Raw genomic sequence first — 14600 nt, forward strand, 5'->3', positions numbered from 1 at the left:
TAAATCACCCTTTTTGGTTAGTTCAGAGAAAACTTTAGATAGGAATCTTAGGCATATTGCTTGGCTCCATTGTACACTAGTTTCTTTATCTTCAGATGGGAAAAATGAACCTGGCTTTTCCTCTCTCACTGAAATATTGTGAAAATAAATGTGAAATAATGAGTTGGATTTTTCCAGGCCTTAGAATCATTCCAAGGATCAGGTGTTTTGTGTAGAATTGCATTAACTCTTTTGATTTCCTGCTTATCAGATAAGGCTTTTAATACATTTGATTTATGTATTTTTATATTCATGGTGATATGAAAGGTACATTCTGTGTTTTGATACAGTGTTCCTAACTTCATTGGTTATTTGATATTCATGAACCTTAAAAATATTCAGATAGTGTGGGTTGGGGCTACTCATGTGATTATTAAAATGGTGATTTGAGACAGAATCAAGATTCGAATTTTTAAGGTTTTATATACCAGGATGAAGACATGGCTGATATCCTAATCCAATGTCTGCATATGTTATTATAACAATGCCTTTGAAACTGAAAGAAAGGCAAAAAACTGGGGAAGAGTAGTATCTGAGCTAAGGAGTTCCTACATTATTTGCTTTTACATTTCCAGCCCTTTATAAACCCATACATTGGGCTGAGCATGGTGGCTCATCCCTGTAATCCCAGCACTTTGGGAGGCCAAGGCAGGCAGATAGATCACTTGATGCCAGGAGTTCGAGATTACCCTCACCAGCATGGCAAAACCCTGTCTCTACTAAAAATACAAAAATTAGCTGGGTGTGGTGTCACATGCCTATAATCCCAGCTACTCAGGAGGCAGAGGCATGAGAATCACTTGAGTCCAGGAGATCAAGGCTGCAGTGAGCCAAGATCGCACCACTGTACTCCGGCCTGGGCAACACAGTGAGACCCTGCTTCAAAAAATAAAAATAAAAAATCCCATACATTGTATTGGTACTTGTACATAGTGTTATTAAACCCTTCTTTAATTAATTAGTAAAGTAAATGCCATGGATGATTATTATGAACTATAAAGTTTCCCATTTTAATCGAACTGGAGGTGTAGAGAATATAATGGGAAAGGCATGAGTGCTGGTTAAGTCTGTAATTATAATGTACTTAATACACTAGACTGTACATGCTGCGTGCCGGCAAAACACAGCATAAACACCGTTCTATAGACCTTGGTTTTCACGTGTGGTCTGCAGACCCACTCAAGCAGCAGCATCTGCTTCTGAAAATGCCCCACCCCTGACCTGCTGGATCAGAATCTGCATTTTCACACGATCCCTGGGTGATTCAGTTGCTTGTTGAGTTTGAGATGCACTGACTATGCAGCTTTCAATTTTATTTCACCCCATTGGCCCATGAGAGAATGTTATACTGTCCTATCTAATGTGCATAAGGAAACGATCTATGAAACTGAGGCTGCTGGAATTCCATCCTGTGCTGAATACAGTTCTCCTTTACTATTCCCCATCCCCCCAAAAGTTGTTTTACACGTATTGTCAGTTTGACAGAGTTTAAGGTCTGTTCCACTTGGTCTACTCCACCTGGCTTTCATAAACTTGATTGTTCCCACTTTGATTTTATGCCTGAAGATAATTTGCAATCTTACAGTTCCTAGAGTTCTTGTTTTATTTGGAAGAAATACCCTTTTGCAAATTAGTGATTGCAAGAAAAAAGTAAGACCATTAACAAAGAGCAAGAATTGCTTTTTGGGGGCTAGCATTTAAAACCCCACCAGGGGAAATTTGCTTTGATTCTCTTCCTTTTTGTTCTAAGTGGGAAGTAGTATAAAGGAGATCTTGTTCATGTTTTAGGAAAAAAACACTGTAATTAAGAAGGGAACTCTTGTTAATGTAGCCATTTTCATCCTGAAACTCATTTTTATCATTCTCAGGCTATCTAATAAATTTCAGTTGTCTTAAGAATAATTGAACACTGCGAAGTCTTGCTATTTAAAGTCACTGGGGATTATGTAGATTTTTTTTCCTTCTCTCAAGTTTTCTAATAAGCTAAGGAAAGCAGATTCAGTTACTTAGTGGCCTTGACTCTGCATCTGGCAGGTGCGCCTGCTTGCCTTCAGGTCAAGGTGTGCGATTGCAGACTGTGTGATCCACTGCAGGGGATGCCAGGGTGGTGAGGTGAGAATCCTGGAAGGTGAAGATTTGCTCATGGGCCACTTTTCTCTTCAGGCATAGGTAGGGCCTGCGTGAACCCCTGCACTGCTGCAATCTGATTCTACCTCAAGTGGTTCAGTCCTGTTGATTTCATCTAGAAAGGAAGGAAAGGATAAAGAGACTGGAATATACTAGACAGAAAGGCACTCTTTCTTTTGCAAATCCATGGGCAGAGCTAGCTATCACCTGCCTCTCTGAAGATATCCATGTTCCCTTAACCTGACAGCATTTGGCCACTGAGGCCTTTGAATGCCCACTCTAGAGAGGAAGTTGAAAGGAGAAAGCGTGTTTGCCTTTGAATCCCACACAGGCCATCCCTAGGCCCAGCCCGCACTGGGAGAGGCCTCCTTCACCATGGAGTATAAGAGCATGAAGTCCAGCGTTGGACAATCCTGGGCTCAAATCCCCGCCCTGTCACTTACTAACCATGTGTGGGGTTTGCTAGACCCCATGGCCTGGACAGCCATTGTCAGGAGATTGGGACAAGGAGGAGGCTTCTTGGAGGATGTAAGAAAGAGGAGATCTGAACCAGAAGTCACATGGGAGGAGAAGGGTAGACCTGCCTAGCCAGTGTCACTAGCATGAACCAGATCTTGGAGTGAATGATGTCAGAAGAGCCCCTACTCAGAGCCCCTCCGTGTCCACCCTCCAGGATATCAGTAGTTATCAAAAATGGCGGTAGGGAGTGGAGGATGGACCGAATTCAAATTGCCTAAGGAGGAGCTGTTTTAGAAGACACTCTCCCAGGCTCCTGCCCTCTCCTCCTGGGGCACACAGTTAGCATAGTCTGCAAGTTAAGTACTTTACTAGTTGAGTAGTTTACTAGTTGAGAGTTTGGGTTCTGAGCCAGCCACACTGGAGTCAGAATTCTAGCCCTTCCCTTGCTAGCTATGTGCCCTTTGCCCAGATACTAAGCCTCTCTCATCCCCATCTCCTCGTCTGTAAAATAATGATGATAGCAATCGTAACAATTGCATGGGAATGTTATCAGAATTGGGGGAAATAATCTGTGCAAAATGCTTGGCATGATACCTGTCATGTAAGGAAATGCTCAGTGATTGTAAAATTTTCTTTTATGACTGGAACCTAATTTTATTCAGAAGAAAACTTTGAGATCTTGTCCAACTCTGAAAAGAACTAAGTGATTAAAGTTACTTTGATTATCATTGTAGACATTAGTCTGCTTTAAGGATATTAGAATCATAGTACAATTCAAGCTGTTTTCATTTCATCTGAAAGGCTTGCAGTGTGAGTTATGATGCATGTAAAAATGTCATCCTACTTATCAATTTATCCCAGACACAGATGTTTTTGAAAACTTCCAATGATGACAAATTCTCTGGGAATAAGAAAGCCACACCTTTAACTAGTTATCTTCCCCCCTTCCTTCCCCTCTTACCCCACCCGGGAAGAATTCCCTGACCAGGAGTGCACCCCTCCCCAACGACTCCCAGGCCCGCAGTGGAGCTCGTTTTCACACTTCCTACGACAAAAGATACATCATCAAGACCATTACCAGTGAAGACGTGGCCGAAATGCACAACATCCTGAAGAAATACCACCAGGTAATTTTTCTTGATACTTACTTGAAACTCCAAGAAGGTTAATATGCATAGCGATTTCTCACCAAGGCCAAAGATTTAAATATATAGTTAGAGAACAAGAAGAACACATTTCACATAAAAATCTCCTCTAACCCGGGGTTCTAAAATTACAGTGGCCAGATTCCTGGCAGTTAGTGTTTAGGCATGCTTATGCTATAAAGGTCATTCATTATTTATATAACACTTTTAACCTAAATACTCTTGTATAATAGATTCAGTTATCACTGCTCTGATTTTGAAATCTTTCAGCTTAAGCTTTGGCAACTTGGCAGAAGTTCTTGCCTGTGCCAGAGATTGGGTGTTGACCTCTGAGTTTGTATCCATTTACACCTCCAAATCCCATTTTGCTGTCAGTGGTTCTTCTGTCCTGGCCCCAGCAGGGCCCACCCCATTCCAATCTGCTACGTAGCAAGCTCTCTGATTTTAGAAGGTGAGTGTTGGTCTGCTTCTTGCCCGCTTTTCATCCCCGAGCATAATTCCATTGTAATCACTGGAGGTAAAATCGACCATCCTTGGAAGCAGCAATCTGTCTCTCATGGAGTAAATTCCAGCACAAGCTTCCCTGGTACAGCACATGTTCCCAAGGCCCAGCCCGCACTGTAAGAGGCCTCCTTCACCATGGAGTGTAAGAGCGTGAAGTCCAGCGTTGGACAATCCTTGGCTCAAATCCCAGCCTTGTCACTTACTAACCATGTGACTTCTGGACTTGGTTGTTTTTTTAGAGACAGGGTCTTGCTCTGCTGCCAGGTTGAAGTGCAGTGGCGTGATCACAGCTCACTGCAGCCTCAACCTCCTGGGCTCAAGCAATCCTCCCACCCCGGCCTCCCAAGTAGCTGGGACCACAGGTATGCACCACCATGCCTGGCTAATTTTTTAAAATTGTGTTTTTATAGAGGTGGAGTTTTGCTATGTTGCCCAGGCTGGTCTTGAACTCTTGGGCTCAAGCATTTCTCCCATCTTGGCCTCCCAAAGTGCGAAGGTTACAGGTGTGAGTCTCCACACCCTGCCTGGATTTTGAAGCCACAGTGTCTTTGTTTATATAGTCAGGATAATAATAACACCTAATATGGATTCTAAAGATTAAATAGGAAAATGCATGTCATGTACTTAGCACAGTGTCTGTCACACACTAGATACTCAATGTATGGTGGTGGCCATAGCATCAATATTATCAAGATAACATCTATGGTATAAAAATGACATAACAACTAAGTCACTTTGAGAAATTGTAGTCATATGATATGAACATGTCTGCTGTTGCAACATCCCAGGAATCATCTTCAGAACTGGTGTTTAAAACACATACACACGTTGATGCTTTTAGGATCTTAGTCAGCTTGAGCTGTCATAAAAAAGCATAGACTGGGTGGCTTAAATGACAGAAATTTATTTCTTACAGTTATGGAGATTAAAGTCTGAGATCAGGGTGCCAGTATGGTCAGGTTCTTCCTCGTTTGCCGACAGCCAGCTTCTCACTGTATCGTCACCTGCGTTGGCGGGAGTAGGGTGATGGGGACAGGATCAAAAGCCCTCTTCTGTCACTTCTAATAAGGGCACTGATCCCATAATGAGGGCTCTAACCTCATGACCTAATTACCTCTCAAAGGCCCCACCTCCTAATACCATCACTTGGGGATTAGGGTTTCACCATGAGCATTTGGGGGGTCACAAACTTTCCATTCATAGCAGAGTCACACTGTGTTTTTAATTTAAACAGCTCCCAATCCCCCAAAGGTAAAAATTGGCTGTCACAAAGGGTATTCAAAATAAAGTGCCACAGGCCCTGACTATATTAATAAAACGATTCTCAAGTGTAAGCAATCACACTAAGCATCTGTTTTGAAGGCAGCACTGGCCTGGACTTGTGAGTTCCTAGATGTCTGTTTAAACATCCCTTCCAAAGCATTACTTTGGGGTCATGCATGATGCTCTAATATCATGGATTCTTTCTTGGCAGTTGCTTATTCTTCCAATCTTTGCAAGTATGATCAATTACATTTTGCTTGCAGTGAAGTCTATAAAGGTCTTTGAGCTATATTCTGTTTTCGAAATGTGGTACTGCCTCTAGTTTGTCTTCTAAAATCAGTCAGTCTCTAAATTCATTTCATATCTAATAAATCTTTTATAATATCTATTCCTTTTGAAATTTGTTCTACACTGCTTATGTTACTGCCTCTTATTCTAAAGGAAATTTTAAAGTGTCAGGACGGTACCTGTGAGGGGGAAGACATTGAGGCTCTGTTATCTAAATGAATTGAATTACAGGTTGCAGCTTTTAACTCTTCACCTTTTAAACAGTCTACTTTTTCATTTTTTCTCCTCTGGAAATTGATGTTGTACTTATGCATTCTTTTTATACTTTCTTTCAGTTGTCTCAGAACATTCAAAGCAAAGTGATATCTCATGACTGATGAGAACATATTGTTCTGATAGATAGCTAGGATACCATGCTAATAAAATGTGACATACAATTGAAGTATCAACTTCTTGATGACAACTGTGAGTTTAGCATCCTTTGACTTTACAAAAATCACAATTTGTAATGTTTTCTCTGGGGTAGTTATTGTAACCTAACATAGGGATTTGACACATCCCCAGTGTTAAAATAAGTGTGGGATCAAAATAAGTCTATTGACACCTCCCAGGGGCTTTAACAGTGTAAAGACTTCCTTTTGTTCCACTGCTACAAAATTGTTATCTTCTTGGTGTGTTCTTTATTCAGAAAAGTCTCCTTTATCCAACATCTATATATTTTTTGTTTTTATAAACAGAATATTTTAAATATAATTTGTAGGGTCTTAATGATTGAGAATCACATTATTAATGTAAATTATTTAGAAGGCACTAAGTTGAAGTCAGGAGACGTAGATCCTCACCTGTTAGGAACTGCCTCTTGGGTGATCTCTGAACTCAGCTTCTGCACCTGCATTTCATTCATTCATTCATTCATTTATTCATGTATTCACTCTTGACCTTATTCTAGAAAGGATTTAAGGTGGCCTTCAAAGAAGTTGGAAATACAGGCTAGAATAAATGAAAAAAAGAAAAGGAGGAGGCAGAAAGATAAAGGCACAAAATGGAGCCTGGAATGAGTGTAGACATTCATGCCAAGATGACCAGCATGCTTGACACTTTGAGTCTGTTGCCAGGGAGAAATGTAAGTGGTCTTGGTACTAAGATCCAGCAGGGTTGACTCTAAGGAGTTCCCCACAGAGCAGACACAAGACACCTGACCTGATAAAACAACATCCTTGCCACAGGCTGAGAAACATACAAGAATGTCAGAGAACTTAAAAAAAAAAAAAAAAAAGGTCCATATAGGCTGCTAATTATCAATATAGGCCATGTGTAAATATAGCCACGGTTGCAGCACCATTTGTTTTTGTTTCTGGTTTTGCTAATTTGTCCACTTTTAAATTACATTTAAACAAAAACAAATTAAGGACAAGGAAATGTGTGGGTGGCACAAATGTTGACCATTGAAGATGAACATGCCACTTGTATACATCTCAGCAAAATCTCACATAGAAGAGGTTTTTAAAACTACAGCAGCAGTGAAGAGTAACAGTGTTAATTCCGTAATCAGAGAATGCCACAGAAACCTCATAAAAGGTTCATCATTCACACAGTTTATTTGATACTGATCTATTTGGGGTGACCCCTGCTAGGCTCACTGAGGGCAGGGCTGGGACCCTTCTTAGGTTGGCAGGTGTTCATGAAGGAAGATCCGGTCTGCCGAGTCAAACATCACACCCGCAGCAGTTAGCAGAGGCCACACCAACGTGTAGTTTACATTTAGTAAATGCTGTTCTACAGAGAAAGGCCACAATGCACACCGGCTGCCTAGCCCTCTCCCAGTCTGGCTTCTATTTGAATGTTTTTCAGGCTGTTCTTGTATGCCACTTCCAAACAAGATTTTGATGAATATTACTGGGTGTGGGCTCAGCCTGGCGTACCCTCGCGTGAGTCCATGTGACCGGGCACAGGCCTCTCACTGGTAAACCCAGAGAGGCCTGTCAAGCTTTGCATTTCTCTCCCTGTGGTTTGAGATGCTCAGAGGTATTTGAGGTATATGTCAGGCCTTCATTCCTACTTTATGTGGACCTAGAGTACTTTTAGGGTTTGTATCTAAGAAACTTTCTGTCTCCTGCTTCAGTAGTGATCGTCAGTTCTTCTGTTTCTTCTTGCTTGTTGTTGCTCTTACCTTGGAATTCTCTGGGCTTCTGAACCTTCCAAATCTAGACAAGGAATGCAGATTGTTCAGTTGCATATCAGTTGCTGAGAGGCTCTCATAGAGGGTTTCTCCCGTGGAGTGAATTGTGTGGACTTTCTGACAACTTTGGTTACCCAACAGCCCTTTTTTTTCCTTTTCCTTTGTTGTATTTTGTTTTAATGAAAGGCAGCCACAGTTGCAATTATATTCTGGAGGGTTAAAATTGCCCCAAGGCCAGCCTCTGGTGAAGTAGAACATTGCTAGTTATTTGAATGTTTGAGTAAATTCAACCTGGGATTAATTTTCTGACACACTGACCTTCCCAGCTGTCTGGTATGGCAGGTGGTTCAAGAGCAAAGACTTGGAGCCAGCCAGCCACCTTCCGGTCCCAGCGATGCCCCTGGCCAATGGCATGACCTTGGGCAAGTTACCTACACTCTTGATACCTCTTGGTCTATAATATTTGGATAATAGTACCCCCTTCATTTGGGTGTTGTGCTAATTAGGTGAATTCATATTTATAACATGCTCAGAGCAGTGTCTGGTGTATAAGAAGTGCTAAACGGGCCGGGCATGGTGGCTCACATCTGTAATCCCAGCACTTTGGGAGGCCGAGGTGGGTGAATCACCTGAGGTCAGGAGTTCAAGACCAGCCTGACCAACATGGTAAAACCTCATCTCTACTAAAAATACAAAAACATTAGCCAGGTGTGGTGGCGCGTGCCTGTTGTCCTAGCTACTCGGGAGGCTGAGGCATGAGAATCACTTGAACTCAGGAGGTGGAGGTTGCAGTGAGCTAAGATTGCGCCAGTACACTCCAGCCTGGGCAACAGAGTGAGACTCCGTTTCAAAAAAAAAAAAGAAAGAAAGAAAAAGAAGTACTAAATGAGTGACTGAATAAGATTTTTAATTAAATACCGTTCTTGTATTTAATTTCCTACACCTCCGTGTTGAAATCATTCTAATGTGGCATTCAGTCCTTAACAGTTTTAATCCACTAGGGGGCCTGGTTTCTGGTAGGCTATGGCACTGATGCAGAATTATGAAGATTTCAGCCGTAAGGAGTTAGATTTTTCCCCCAAGTTCCAGTATCTTGCTCTATTCTTCATTTCCTGCCCAAATTGTACCGTAATTTTCACTCTGTGCAAAGAAAGGAAAGCATCATCTCTCAGACCAATGGAGAATTCACATTAAGCACAGCAAACTTTGATAAATTTCATTTACTTCATTTTCTTTTCTCTTACTTGTAGTTGGGAAAGTAATGTTTCGCTGTAAATATCCTTTTCACATTTCTGTTAGGCTATAAGAAACTCAGGTCCTATAAATGATGGTTATCAGCTGATTAGCTAAACAATGTTAGAGCATTCAAAAAGGAAAAAAAAAAGGCAAAGAACCCACTTGAATATCTTTTTTTCTTAAATTGACTGACTTTCCCCCCCCACTGATCTGAATTCATTGGGAGCTTTGGTATCATGTAGCTTCAACTTGAATTAAAATTTCAAAGTATTGACTGGACACAGTGGCTCATGCCTGTAACCCCAGTGCTTTGGGAGGCTGAGGTGGATAGATCACTTGAGGCCAGAAGTTCAAGACCAGCCTAACCAACACACTGAAATCCGGTCTCTACTAAAACTACAAAAAATTAGCTGGGGTTGGTGGTGTATGCCTCTAGTCCCAGCTGCTCAGGAGGCTGAGGCATGAGAATCCCTTGAACTTGGGAGGCAGAGGTTGCAGTGAGCCAAGGTGGCATCACTGCATTCCGGCCTGGGTGAGATTCTGTCTCAAAAAAAAAAAAAAAAAAAAATTGAGAGGCATTGTCGGTAACATACCTCCCAGAAGTTGTATAGAACTTACAGTGTAACCCAAGGGAAGTTGCAATGTAGGTGATCAAGAAATACCTTATGAAATTATTATTGAGTGTTTTAATAGCTTTTGAAATGTAGCATTTTAATTTACTTTTTTATTTCAAAGTGACTGAATCGATAAATGGGTGAAATTGTTAAAAATGACTTAAATTCCTTTCTTATCCTTTTATTTGGGGAAACAATTAATACCTTTAGTTGAATCCAGAAGGTTTGCCTCCAAATCTGAATTCCCTGTTAAATAAGCTAATTAGCACCTCAAATTTCAAGGATTTGAGGGTGAGCATGTGACTTCCTTGAAATCTCCTGATAGTACATCTGCTTATCCTTTCCCGAAGGTCAGGGACGTTGGTGTTACTATTCAAAGGATGAGGCTTCAGTAGAACAAAACTGAGAAAATAGGGACCATAAAAGCTAAAAGCAAAAAAGAGTGGAGAGGGTTGTAGCACCAAAAGAGAAAAGGTTCTACATTGCATTAGTGCTTCTTAGACTTTCATCAGGGCTCTGACTGGATGGGTCTGGAGGGGCCTCCTTGGATATCCAATATCTACTTGGATATTCTCAGTGCTGTGTAAGTATCAGATTATGAGACTAAACACAAGCTCCCAATAGACCCTCTGCTGCCATTGGAAGCTGCGGACACGTCTTGCTTCTGTTTTAGAAACGGGTGAAAGTATTTGTCATCTTGGGAGTTCCTGTGGCCCAACGAGTGCCCCGAAGCTTGCTGACAGGGGCGTTTGTAGCCCTCTGTTCCCAGCGTCCTCAGCCATTTGCTCCTAGTTTCACAGGGAGCTGCCCAGCTCACTCCCCAGCAAGCTTTTCCTGCGGCACTTCTTCCCCAGGGCCTGGAAGTTCCGCGGTCCTTTTCTCTTTCAGCCTCACCTCTCTCCTTCTGTTTCTCCAACAAGTATATCTTTAATGTGCTCATTCTGGCTTCCCCATCTTTAACTTTTCTTTCCCATTTTCCATCTCCAAACATCTCTGCCCAATTCTGGGTAAATTCTTCAAAGTATATCATCCAGTCCTAAGTCTCTCTTCAACTGTTCTAATCCTTTTTTTTTTTTAAATTTCAACAATTATCTTTTTTATTCTAGAAGTTTTCCAGAAGATTTTTCAAAATCTGACAGTTCATTCCTGATAGTTTATTGTTTTATGCTCATCTGTGAAATTGCATCCTTTGTTTCTTTAGATGTTTTGCGCATAACTGTTCAAAACTTACTCCTGAGAGTCCCCACCTCTGTAATTCCTGGGGGCCTGAATTTGTCTCAGTCTGCCAACTCTCACACACAGTGACTTGCCCAACCAGATGCTGACACAGTTTGGGGTCAAGATGTTGATCAGGATCAAAACTTATGTAGGGAAGAGGAAAGAAGTGAGATTGGGCAGAGGGAGAAGTCAGACTGCCTTGCTGGCCCTGTCAAGCCTCGGCTAACCTCGTGGGGCACTAGAGGCTCCTATGTTGGGCCAAAATGACAGGCTGCCCTCGGAAGGCAGACCTAGAAGGAGCCGCCCTTGCAGGCCTTCTGCGGACCGCACACCTTCAGCTGGGCAGCACGGCCTTCCCTGGAGGGAATCCGGGCATCCCATCTCTGTGGCTACACTTGCTTTTTTAGTGTCCGAGAGTCTTGCTGAACTCATAGCTTCATCTTCACCTCTGCAATGCTTGGGAAGGCCTCTGCCCCTAATTTAGGGAGGCTCTTTTTCAGAGAGTTTTGTTTCTGCAAAAGAGGAGGGTGGGGATTCCCAGCCCTGGACTCTGTCTGCACCCTTCAAGGGTTTTGCTAGGAGTGGGAGCCCCTGGGCCCACTCCCCCACCATGCTGGTGTCCTCAGTGTCCCTGCACCCATGTGCTCCTGACAGGCTCTGTCTGGCACCTCCAACACTTTGGCTTGGATCCCAGCTCCTCACATGCTCCCTGGACACACCTGCTCTCGGGTGCACCTGCTCAAATGCTCAGTACCCCCAGCCCCAGGCATAGGCCACTCAGGCCCCAGCTCCCAATTGTGTGTGGGGTACAGGGGCCATTCTGGAACCTTCCTGCGTTTGATACCAGCTAAGCTTCCTGTCTGGGATGGGGCTGTCCAGGAGGCCTTGGGCTTGTCAGAGCTCCCTGCCAGCGGTCATGTGTGGAGCAGCCATTCTGTGCTTTTTGTAACAAATGGCATATGTACATATAATAATGCACTTTATTGTATTTTTTACAAAGTTATTTCATTTTTAATGATGATGTTATTTATGGGTCTTTATTATGGTGTGTCACTAATTGAATTAGGCACATCCATGTGTGCACTTAGGCATTTCTGCATATCTCAGTACGAAGAATTTGTGTAAATACTACAGAAGAATGCTTGTTCCTTTTAAGCTTGATTTTTATCAAGCTTAATTAAGAAAAGCAGTACAGTTTTATTTGTTATATTATTTGTTACATTTGCTTAAATGTAGTCCTTGGTTATTTTGTTTTTTGTTTTTTTTTTTTTTTTTACTTCAAGACGATTTGAAATCAAAATAAATTATATTAACTGACGCTTACAGACCATTATCCCTGAATATACCAAGACATCCACTCAAAGAAAGTTGTGTCATTTGTTTACTTATTTGGCCATTGTACACCAGAGCAATCCATAATTTCAGGCTGCCTGGACTTCTTTCTTTTCTTCCCTTCCCATCATTTTCCTTCCCTTCCTTTCCCTTTCCTTTTCTTTCATGTGAAGTATGTTGTAGGAATAATCTATAAACATAGCCCGTGGTACAATAAGGATTACAGATAATTTAACCTTTCAAAAACATTAAATGAAACAAGACTTTACATTGAAGTACTAATTTGATGCTATATTAAATTGTCACTTCAAGCTTTTTTAAAAAAATGAGTGAAACACGATAATAACAGCAATTCCCGAAAGCCAGAGCCCAGGTTCACACTATCATGCGGAGTTATAAATATTTATCTGTTGCAGTACATCACTTAGAACCCTCTCTGCTGCAACCTTCAGTCAGCTGTGAATCTCTTAATGGCATTTCATTCTCCATGAGAAGAGCAACAGATCGGGGCTTCATAACCCTTGTTATTCTCGGTGAGTGCCTAAGAGCAAAGGAAACCTAGGTCTGGTGGCTGTTAACATTTTATGTTTTTGAAAGCCTAATTCCACGACTCTAATTTATCATTGCATTACATTTCTAACAAGCCCACAGTAGTACAGGAAAAAGTTCTGAGGGAGAATTAGGAAGGGAGAAACTTGACCTTTGTTGATGACATCATTTATAAGTAGTTTTTTTTTTTTTTTTTTTTTTGAGACAGGGTCTTGCTCTGTAGCCCAAGCTGGAGTACAGTGGTGCAAACATGGTTCCCTGCACCCTCAGCCTCCCAGCCTCAAGTGATCCTCCTGCCTCAGCCTCCCAAGTAGCTGGGAATACAGGCATGTGCCATCACACCTGGCTCATTTCTTTTGTTTTTTTTGTAGAGATGGGGTTTTGCCATGTTGCCTAGGCTGGTCTCAAACTCCTGGACTCAAGCGATCCTCCTGCCTCGACCTCCCAAAGTGCTGGGATTACAAGCATGAGCCACCATACCCAGCTGTAAGCAAATTGTTTTTTAAAAAAAGACAGAAAAAAGTGAAAACTGTTAGTGTTGGAAATGCATGTTACAGATGAAAAAATTAAAAAATAAAGCCATCATATAGGAAAGTTTCTGAGAGCACTCTTAGAATTAGCAGAAGCTATTATGAGGTAAGTAATGAAGGGAAGTGACAAGAGGTGCCCAGCTATGACAGTGCAGAAGTGAACAGTACTTAATAAAAGGAGTATTTCAATTTTTTTTTTTTTTAAGAGATAGGATCTCCCTGTGTTGCCCTGGCTCATCTTGAACTCCTGAGCTGAAGCACCCCTCCTGCCTCAGCCTCCCAAGTAGCTAGGCAAAAACAATATTGTAAAATGCAAGCGTAGGTAACGTAGTGAATTTAACACTGAGAATAGGAAAGCTGACCCCAAGAATAAGTGTGATTGACTTAGCTACATATGGCAAGTGTAAGAAGAATTGGTGATAATCAGGTTCACTTTTATAAAGTTTGAGAGCAGATTTTCAGCACCTATGCAGATGGAAGCTCAGTGCCATGGCTGCATCACAGACATCTAGAAACCTCCGCTTCAGGTGCCAGGCAGAGCTGCTGTTTGATGTGAGCAGAGGGCTTAGCTACAGGTGACCTGCAGAGTCAGACAGGTGGAAATGACAGGTGAGCATTGTGCCACCAGGAGGAATGCCTCAGGGGAAAAGCCCTATTCGAGGAACTGCTGAAAGGAACACTCTTCGGTGTTGTGTACATGCTGCCTGTGCTCTCCCAGGAGAACAAGCCCACTTATCTGGTGTGTGCTCTTAATTTCTGAGCCACACAGGGACGGCCAGCGTTGTTCAGTGTTTGGTCCATTTGCGGCCTCATCTGCCTTGGGACTTCAAAGTGGCTGCAGACAGGAGCTGGCACTCATCCATTCTACAGAGGAGCCTTCCGGGCCATTAGAGCACTGCACCTGTCGAGTCTGTAAAGCGAGACATTACCATCACAGAAAGGGACAACTGTGTTGATGATGTCCTTTTGCCAGTGGGGAAGGATTGCCTTGTAGCCACATCTAGACCGTGGGTGCTCATGGAAGTCTCCCTCCTTCACCCCTTCCTGCCTCTGCCCTCTTCACCCCTCACCCCTTCCTGCCTCTGCCCTCCACCCCTCACCCCTTCCTGCCTCTGCC

The 14600-nt window shown here is 42.4% G+C and overlaps 1 protein-coding gene across 4 annotated transcripts in view; it reads left to right on the forward strand.

Annotated features, from left to right (window-relative positions):
* Positions 1-14600, forward strand: part of PIP4K2A (phosphatidylinositol-5-phosphate 4-kinase type 2 alpha) — a 179662-nt gene that overhangs the window by 122354 nt on the left and 42708 nt on the right. For 3 of the 4 annotated variants that reach the window (XM_025397160.1, XM_025397159.1, XM_025397162.1), the window contains exon 4: positions 3600-3752. The exons of the other annotated variant lie outside the window; for it this stretch is intronic. In XM_025397160.1, coding sequence (XP_025252945.1) covers positions 3600-3752 — 153 coding nt within the window. The remainder of the gene's footprint in view (positions 1-3599; positions 3753-14600) is intronic. 4 annotated transcript variants of the gene reach the window in all.

Source organism: Theropithecus gelada, chromosome 9 (genome assembly GCF_003255815.1).
Source record: "Theropithecus gelada isolate Dixy chromosome 9, Tgel_1.0, whole genome shotgun sequence".
NCBI lineage: Eukaryota > Metazoa > Chordata > Mammalia > Primates > Cercopithecidae > Theropithecus > Theropithecus gelada.